The sequence below is a fragment of the Sinocyclocheilus grahami genome, unplaced genomic scaffold, assembly GCF_001515645.1.
Source record: "Sinocyclocheilus grahami isolate Dianchi unplaced genomic scaffold, SAMN03320097.WGS_v1.1 scaffold1684.1, whole genome shotgun sequence".
Lineage (NCBI taxonomy): Eukaryota > Metazoa > Chordata > Actinopteri > Cypriniformes > Cyprinidae > Sinocyclocheilus > Sinocyclocheilus grahami.
In genome coordinates, this window is record NW_015506863.1 from 103,582 (window position 1) to 113,942 (window position 10,361).

At 39.6% G+C, this 10,361-nt stretch overlaps 1 protein-coding gene across 1 annotated transcript in view; it reads left to right on the forward strand.

The window, feature by feature from the left end:
* The window catches only part of LOC107572029 (contactin-associated protein-like 5), a gene marked incomplete at its 3' end in the record, with an annotated part of 100,873 nt that overhangs the window by 68,048 nt on the left and 22,464 nt on the right, over positions 1-10,361 (forward strand). Inside the window, exons 9-10 of the mRNA XM_016258432.1 lie at positions 2,197-2,340; positions 7,417-7,687. Of these exons, the coding sequence (XP_016113918.1) occupies positions 2,197-2,340; positions 7,417-7,687 (415 nt within the window). The remainder of the gene's footprint in view (positions 1-2,196; positions 2,341-7,416; positions 7,688-10,361) is intronic.

Genomic DNA, 10,361 nt, shown 5'->3' on the forward strand with positions numbered 1-10,361 from the left:
CCTACCATTTTAACAAACTTGTATCATCCTCCAGTTTAGAGCTAACATCATGCTAACAATATAGCTTCATATTATATCTTCCTAAAGCACAAACACGTGTGATATTTCTTTTTCAGATATGTCTGTAATTGTTCAGACACAATAAGCATTATATGTGCATGGATTATGTGATGAATAGAAAGTTCAATGGAACAGCATTAATTTGAAACAGAAAATTGCATTTTTTTTAACATCATACATGTTTAATGCAGTGTTGTTTCTTTAAAAAAAATCTATATTTTGAGTAGTGTAGATACTTGGATCGCTATCACTGTTTTTAATATTTTCTTACACATTTATTTTTGGTTCTGTCCTTTTCACCTTCAGTTCTTCATTTCTTTAACCTCCACCCTATCTTCCTATCCCCCATTTATTATTTTGTGTGTATAAGTGATTATTTCAACCATTATAGCGCACATCCCCTGTTTTTGTATTTTTTATTCATTCACGCTTAAATGAGTAATGGGTTCAACACTGAATTAAAATTGATGCAATTTATTATAGATTAACCTCGTTACAAACAGCTGAAATATTTACCACTTTCCCCTCTCTCTATTTTTTACAGGGTGTCCATGGGGTCTTAAAAAGTAATAAAAGTTGATAAATCAATTTAGAGAAAATTAAGGCCCTTAAAAAGTATTAAAAAGTCTTAAATGCCATTTTCCAAGGTATTACATTTTGTATAATCTTTTCATTATGTATATTTGTCGAATAGTGGGTTTCTGTATATTTTATTATGGAATCCGGCAAGATTTGACTTAACCTGTTACGGCGCTCACTGACTAACTGCGCCGCTGCCTGATAGCGCGGGGCTTGTTGATCCTGCTCACGCTAAATTTCTGACCATTACCGCACGCTCCCATGATTTTTTTGTCTGCTCCCGCAAACATTCTAATATTGTATATAATTTTTGCACATCAGGGCGCCACTATCAATATGGGGTGTATTTAAATCCCCTTTGAATGAGCGCTCACAGCCTTAGTTCACTTTCACTTTCACTTTCGATTTTGCGATCGCGTACGCACTGTAAAGGGAGCACATCCTACGATAAAAGATATTTGTCAATGAGCTCGGGATCTGTTGAGGAGCAAATCCTCCAACATCTTGTCAGTTATCTCTCCTTACTTTTGACCCGTGATTAGTCAAATCTGACTTCTGCTCTTTTTTTACTGGCATGGGCTTGGGATGCACAATTAAAATGATGTAATAGTTGTGATCATTATTTTCCCTTCCATGATCTTTCAGACATGATCAGGTGCAGTACTGACACTCTGGCAAGTCTGCATCAAATCAAGCACTCTGTAATCACAGGTAAACTGTCTGATCAATCAGGTGTTTGTCATGAGAAGTGTTCCACAAAACAGCTATGGTTTGAGTTGATGTGACATACATCTTTTGAATATACTGTGTGAACTCATTGCCTCATTAGCTCGGAGAGCTTTATTTTCCCTCCTCAAAAAGTTTTGTCAGTTGTTTTGTTTATTGATCTAATTCTTGTTTTTTTGGGTTGCATTGGTTAGTCACTCAATTAATTCTTGAGTGCTTCGTTCCCCACTTCTGAATTATGTTGTATTGATAAGGAGTTATCACAAAGTAAGTCTGTTTAGTTGCACTTACAATCTTACAATCAATGTATAGTAAATGTAAGTTAAAGTGTCGCCAATGTAACCGGTTAAAACTTGGAGTGGTGATGAGGTCTTAAAATGTATGGAAAGAGTCTTAAAAAAAGGTCTTAAAATGTATTAAATTGAACTCCATGATTCCTGTATATACCCCGTTTTATTTTCCTTGTTTTTTTTAAAGAGCTTCCAATATTGACAAAGGCAGCAGGGTATATAATTTTCTCATGGAGCGTGTGAGTGCCTATTTGATACTTTGTACCGTTATTATCAAGGTGCAGCACTCAAAAAAACAAGCAAAAGTGCACTTTCACCACTATCAAAGCCCAACTAAATATATGCTCTGAAAATACAGCAATCAACTTATCGATTTTATTAAAGCTGGGTAAAACAGGCCCACAAAGTAGTCCTCTAAACTATTATTTGCCATGAAAACAGTATTTTTACTGATCTCTGGGATATGTGGTTGTTGTGTGTGTGTGTGTGTGTGTGTGTGCGTGCGTGCGTGCGTTTCTGTGTTTGTGTGTCCTTATTCAAGCTCAGTTTTGGAGGAATCCCTTTGCCTGGTAAGCCTGGGACGTTTCTCCATGAAAATTTCCACGGCTGCATAGAAAACCTCAACTACAATGGCGTCAATGTTATAGACATGGCAAAAAGACGGAAGCCGCAGATCTATACAGTGGTAAGCATGAACTTTTACAACTGCAAATATCGCTTTTCAACATGCCCATCAATTATGAGAATCAAATGGCACCAGCGAGTTTGAAGGCCATCAAATCTCACTCTCTGTCAAGGTTGTGAGTTGAAACCTCACTATTCAGAAAAGTGTAGCTTTGTTGACATTTTTTGTATTGTGTCATTGAAATAATTTTATTCACACAATAGGCCTTTATATCTAAAGCAATTTACAACAGTGTCACTTGGCAAATTACAGTAGCTCTGTGTGTATATCTGTAACGATTCAGTCCACTGAAGGCGAGCGTAGTGAGAACCCAAGTGCAGGTTTATTTACAGGTGTGATCCAAACAATATACACAGACTTGACGAGGCACAAACAGACTAGAATCACCGACAGAGGGTTACAACATTCAATACACGACAAGGCACAATGGGAACATGATGGCTACTTATAGCAGACAAGAGGGTCACATGACATGAACAAACCAATGGGAAACAAGACACATGACTAGGACAACCAATCAGAACATGACACATTAACAAATCAGAACATAACACACAGACAAGGGAATCACATGATCACATGTGGGGCAAGGAACACATGACAAACCAGGAAATTAAACTAAGATCATGAATACAAAGCAAAATACATGAACACCAACACAACCCAGAACAAACCCTAAGGGCGGCTCCTGACGCCCTGATGTAACATCCACCCCAACCAACACCACAAAACGGTGGAGGACTGGAGGTGGTCCAGGGGGTGGGATGGAGGGCCAGGCCCGTGAAGAGGAACAGGCAGAGCGGGGAGCCATGGCAGAGCGGGGAGCCATGGCGGTGCAGAGACATGGATAGACCACTTGACTGAGACAGAACAAGCAGAGAGTTCATGAACGGCCTCCATAGTCGTGACAGGACAGACAGTGAGTTCGTGAACGGTCTCCATGGTCGTGACAGGACAGACAGCGAGTTCGTGAACGACCTCCGTGGCCATGACAAGACAGTCTGTGAGTTCGTAAACGGCCTCCGTGGCCGTGACAGGGCAGACAGTGAGTTTGTGAATGGCCTCCGTGGCCGTGACAAGACAATCTGTGAGTTTGGAAGCGGACGCCACCACCTCAGGAGGTTCTGCAGCGGATGCCACCACCTCTGGAGGTTCTGCAGTGGATTCAGGCACAGGAAAGGCCCTTGGAACAGACTTGTTGATAGGAGAGGCCTCTGGGGCAGATTCAAGGACAGAAGAGGCCTCTGGAGCAGACTCGCGGACCGGAGAGACCTCTGGGGGAGACTCGCGGACCGGAGAGACCTCTGGGGCAGACTCGCGGAACGGAGAGGCCTCTGGGGCAGACTCGCGGACCGGAGAGGCCTCTGGGGCAGACTCGCGGACCGGAGAGGCCTCTGGGGCGCAGTGTGCAGCCCACACGCTCAAAATGGTGACCGCCATTACAGGAAGGGCAGCAGAGTGTGGCAGGACCTCTAAGACGGCGGGGCTTGAGAGCGCTGACGTCACCGGGATACCTGCAGCTCTCACCGACATCAGAGGTGGGTCCATCACACTAGCAATCAGTCTTTTGAGTCTTGGCCCAAGCTCCGCATTCGCAGGTGTCATGTTCCTCCTCCATGACACCCACAGTGAAAGCAGATTCACTCAACTGCAGAGCAAAGTCTATATACCGTTCTAATGACCAGTGTGGGGTATTACGTGGCATTAAATGTGGCATGTCTTTACTTAAACCAAAACGAAAAATGTCTTTTAAGAAAGTATCATTGAAGTCCACTTGATAGTAAAGTTCACAAAAGTCTGCCACATATTCTTCAATGGAGCGATTACCTTGACGGAGGCGAACAAGACAATCTGCTGGATTCATAATGCTGTCGTGTATTCTGTAACGATTCAGTCCACTGAAGGCAAGCGTAGTGAGAACCCAAGTGCAGTTTTATTTACAAGTGTGATCCAAACATCCAAACAATATACACAGACTAGACTCACCGACAGCGGGTTACAACATCAATACACGACAAAGCACAATGGGAACATGATGGCTACTTATAGCAGACAAGAGGGTCACGTGACATGAACAAACCAATGGGAAACAAGACACATGACTAGGACAACCAATCAGAACATAACACACAGACAAGGGAATCACATGACAGAACATGATCACATGTGGGGCAAGGAACACATGACAAACCAGGAAATTAAACTAAGATCATAAATACAAAGCAAAATACATGAACACCAACACAACCCAAAACAAACCCTGACAGTATCTAAAGTGTGTTTCTGTAGTTGTGTGTATCGCACCATAAAAAGAGCTCTCTTTCCCTAATTAACAGGCTGTGAAGTCTCTCCTTTTGTCCATTTCTCTCTCGCTCTCTCTGGCTGGTCTAATACACAGGAAAATCACATACAGGAAAAGAAGAGCAGTGTCACATAGTGATCTTTATTTTGTCTTTCCCTCCCTCTTTTCAGAGGCATTTTAAGATAAAGATCTCACCAGCTTTTTGCACTAGAGTACATGCTGAAGTCCATGCAAAGATTGAGGCGCTCCACACATCACTGATTAAATAATGTGCATGCAGTGCTATAGTTATTTACTATTTATACAATAAGCTGTTGCAGTAAAATATAATTTAGGGCTGCAGGATATTATAGTTATGATTATTAATTGTGATGAAAAGGCAGATTAAAACTGTAGCAACTGTATGCAATATTCTTCATGTAGATTACACTTTCAAAACGATCTGAGAACTTTAACTTCTCAAAGGTCCTCAAAATAATAGTTAAATTAAACACAGCACCACTGCATTCATGCACACAATCAAATGTTTCATCATTAAAGATTGTTTACTAGATTGTTTTCTGAAATATTGTTAATCTTCATCGCTCAAAATTTGAAGGAATATTCGCTGTAGGTATACCACTGTTCTATTAACATGTTAGACAACATATCCAAGGCATTTCAACAAAAACATTTGTTTTGTGAAAAACACAGTGATCAAAATTAGAGAACAGTAACCACTGTAGCATGAAAGAAGATTACAACTAAAATTTTGGATGGTTACAGCTGTCAGAAATTAGTAGGAAGTGTAGAGGCCCTTGCTTTGAATGACTTCAGCACATCTGCGGCTGCAGGATATCAATAGTTTCTCACACTAGCTGATGTGATATTTGTCCACTTTTCTTCCACTCTCTTCCACAGTTTGGTAACTGTAGTGGGTTTCTTAGCCAACGTTGTCGAATTGAATTTCCAACCGGTTTTAGATCAGAACTCTGGGCTGGCCATTTCATTATTTTAATGTTCTTAGCTTCAAGGAACTGCTTTACCCGTTTTGCAGTGTGACAGGGGCATTGTCTTGCATGAAAAATTGCAGGCTGATTGAGAGATGCTTTCAGGGAAAGAACTGCATGTTGCTGAAGGAGGTTCTGATAAAGATTTGCATTCACCCTGCCGTGTAGCTGTATAAGAGGCTCAACTTCAGCTGCAGAAAACATCCCCCAAACCATGACACTTCCTCCTCCATCTTTCACTGACTTATTTACACACTTGGGCTTCAGTCTTTCTTCAGTTTGATGCTGAACAAAATGTTTCCCATCAGACCCAAATAAATTCAACTTCACAGAGTGCAAAGTGCGCTTTCAGTTCGACTTCTCTTAAACATGCCGAGACAGATCCTTACCCTGTTCAGTACTGAACTGGCAAACAGTTCCAGCTGCAGTGTTGAACCAATTCCCCATTGAGAGTCTCTGCATTATCCTGTCTTCTCTTGCATTCGTCTTACACGGACAACCAGCCTTTTGGGGGGAATTTAATGAATACGTGTCAATGTAAAACTGCAATATTCGAGAAATCACAGATTTGGAACGACCAACTTCTCTTGCAGTGGCGGAAAGGGTCAACCCTTTGGCTTTCAATAACTTGGACGTATCTCTAAGTGTTCTATAATTTTGATCTCTCTTTTTCAAATATCTCATTTAAGGTTGTTACTGTGCTTCCGAATACAATTAATTTATCAAACATGCTTAAAAAATGTCCTACTCCTGTTGGGATAACTTCAAATTGAAATTTTGAAAATTATAGGTTGTTCTCTAATTTTGATCTCCACCTTAAAGCAGGTTTCTCAAACTTGATGATTTTATCAAAATCAAGATACCCTTGGGTCCTGAAACTCTTAAATTCAGTTTGATCAACTTTAAGGTCACAAGAAATGTTAAATATCTTAAATGGTACACCAAAAGTCTTAATTATCATTTGAAGAGGTATTAATTTTGGAGGAAAACAGGAATCAATATACAGTGTGTGATTATTAAACTTCAAAAGGTGATATTTTATACAGTATTATGCATAATGCATAAAGACTAACACGATTACTTATCACATTCAATATTCACAATCTGTTTATTGCCTTTTTTTAAAACAGTTTATTGTTAAATGAGCAAAATACAATATTGATCAACCTTTAATTCACATGTATTGATATATTACTACATAAACCAAATGTATATATTTAATGAAACATGTCTTGAGTATTTTCAACTTGCAGCTACCCTGTTATGCAGTTAAATGAGTGCCTGTTTGATTAAGTAAATTAATCTAGTCAAATTGAATCTGATTATTTATTTTGAGATTGTTTGGGTTTGTTCTGTATGAACATACAATATTGTTGTATGTGCAGGTCTTAAAAAGTCTTAAATTTGATTTTAAAAACTTAAATTTGATTTAAAAAATGTTTGTTTTGTCCCAGCCTTTAAACTCTTTAGTGAATAATTTTTTGGCATGTCTATGCTAAATACAGAGCGTACAGAACCTCTGGAAGAAGAGCTGCACTCTATCATATTGTTTGCAATGAGATTTTTGTTCACTAGTTATTCTGCAAAACTTCAGACTATTTGAGACAGACCCCAGGATGAAAAATGCTGATCTAAAGATTGTTAAACTGTTTGCTAAGGTAAAAGAAAAATGACTTTTTTGTGTTTTTAACCCAACTACCAGCACACATCCATTGGGTTTAATTCTCCTCTCCACATATTCATCCTTTCTTTCATTATCTTCTTCCCTCCTTCTTCCTTACAAAGGGCAACGTGACATTCTCATGCTCTGAGTCTTCCTCAGTCACTGTGACATTCCTCAGTTCCACTGGCAGCTTCCTGATGCTCCCCGCAGATTACAGTATGGAGAGTCTCTCTGTGCGACTGCAGTTCCGCACATGGAATCAGGAAGGGCTGCTGTTCTCAGTCCCGCTGTCTCTTGATCTGGACCCCATTAACCTGATTCTGCAGCTCAGCCAGGCTAGGCTACTCCTCTCACTCACTGGAGGGCCACAAAACTCTGCTCAGGTGTTCAGCGGTAAGATAAAATAAAGAATCAATTCCAATGATTTCCATGATGTGGAAAACATGGATGGAATTGTGGAATCCACTACACAAACTCAAACACATGTGTCTTTCGTGAGGACATGAACACATGAACTTCATCTCCAGAGCTGCTCTCAGAGATACTTCAGCAGCATTTCATAATTTCTACTATTGCCAGATACACATGAAAACTTTATTATTATTATTATTAAAACTTTATTTTAAAAATACTCAAACAATTTTTCAGTACAACAATTTAACAGTAAACCTCTGTTCCCTTTCAGTCGGTCACTCTCGACGTCACGTCGGATGACCGACGAAATTGGGATCTCGCTTAGAGGGACCAATCTACTTCGAGTGTAAACTAAACGAGCCAATGCACATTGGCATGCGATTATTGCATCCAGCTGCTGCTGATCACAGCGTGAGTATAAGTAGGCAGCAGATGCAGCGCATATTCAGCTTTTCGCTTCGGAGCCGAGTGATCACATCGTTCTGCTCCTGACTACTCTACTGAGAGAAGAAGACTGAATGAGTTCAGCATGCTCTTGGAGAGCTCTTCGTGTTGGCGGACGGCGCTTCAGCGGTGGTGGTTTCCCATGTCGAGTGGGTTGCACACATCAGGCTGCACTACCCCCTGTTTGTGTTGTAGATGATCATCTCCCCTGTGTGCCTCAGCACGCTAAAAGAGCTTTTTCCCCTAAAAGAGGATTTCGGGTGCGTCTTTTTAAAGACGACGTTGAAGACGATGTGGGTCTTGCTATAGACAACGTATCACCCAAGCGTTTCTGGATGCGGTCATTGCAGATATCATTAAAGTTCAATAATGTTATGTACACATTTTAGAATTAGTCTGATTCAAAGGAGAATCAGAAGACTGAATCCTGACTGACAGAGGAGGAGCTGGGGATGGAGGAGGGTAATTAGCTATTGAGCAATGCGGAAAACTGCTGATAATACTGAGGGACCTTATATATGAATGCTTAGATAGGTGTCGTATTCCCATAGGTTGATGGGGATCAGCTGAGAGTCAGCTGATGCGAGCTTGACTAACGTGACCTGCCAGAACTAACGCTACGCTAGATTTTTAAGATTTTTAATGAGATATGAATTTTGAATAATCAAAATTAGTTTTTGTCTGCTTATTCTCTTCATCAGTGTTTGAACCATTAAAGAAGAAACTGCATTTAAATTTCTTGATTAACATTTTTTTTTTAAATGAATGGATGCCAAAGTACATAAACCCCTTAGACAGGGCATTTAGAATTTTTTCTTGGATGAAAATTAGGCTGTGAGGGATAAACCTAGTCTGTACAATGTCACACACTGTGTATAAAAGCCCTACATATACTTTCCACAAGTCACAGGCAACTCTCACACCTGTTTTATTTTTGAATGCATTTATAGTTACATTAATTACAATAAATTACATTATGTAAGGAATAATTGATGATGGGTCGTTGAATTATTAGAAAATAATGCACACCCAAGGTGATTTTGGACCCATAACTATTGCTGCAAAGATGTTAGAAAAACGATTTTTCTTTGAAGATAGAAACGGCCACTAATACAAAAGCAAAAAATAATAAACTAATGTAATAAAACATTCTCAAGCTTACTGAAGGCAAGTAAACACTCCAAGTATTACAAGATAAATGATAAATAAATATAGGCCTATTACTCAAAATAGATAGTAGCTTAGTAAAGGCTTCTAGAAATAGCCTACTACAGACATTTCATGAAGTGATAAATGTAAAAATAATCTTCATTGTATACATTAAATATAGATGATTCTTATTAAAGTTAATAAGTGATTCAGTCAAGAGCAGTGAGTGATTTTTTCCTTTTCTTTTGTTTGATTAACATTTATGACGCAGTCGGCAGCTCCAGGTTTATGCTGTTGCTTTAAGATCTGACGCATAGATCAAATATTTCGACACATCTGTATTTCTCCCAACTGTTCAAGTTCATGTAAGACAAAACCGACTGCATTTACATGAATGGTCTCCAAGACGGGCATTTTGACATAACTTTTCGTGTAAGTGTGTTGCAATGACAGAACTTAAAGGGGTCATATGATGCTATTTCAAGTTTTCCTTTCTCTTTGGAGTGTTACAAACTGATTGTGCATAGATAAGATCCCTGAAGTTGCAAAGACTAAAGTCTCAAAACCAAAGAGATATTCTTTATCAAAGTTAAGACTCTGCCACGCCCCCCTAAAACGGCTCGTTCTAACACGCCCCCACATGTCTACCTCACTATGTGGCAATATTAGTATAATGCCGCCCAAATGTGCATGCAAAGAAAGAAGGCGTGGTTTCAGTAACCGCAGTTAGTGTTGATGCAGCCATGTCAGGGAGATGCTTTGTGTTTCTAGGTGAAAGCAAAATAACTTTATTTGGCCTTCCGAAAGTAGATGCATTTAGGAATCTTTAAGATTACTTACAACAGAACAGCAATGCATTTTATGGACGACCGTTTCGTGAACCTAGGAGAGGAAGTAATTCTGACTTTGCTATGACAATCTGGCACTTCTGAATCAGCTACTGTTTTGTTAAAAAACATACCTAATTTAAATTAGGCTTAGCTACTGTTTTGTTATTAGTTTAAGTATTTGCTATGGACTGTTCAAATGCGTAAGTTTTGCGCATCGTGTGTGTGTGTGT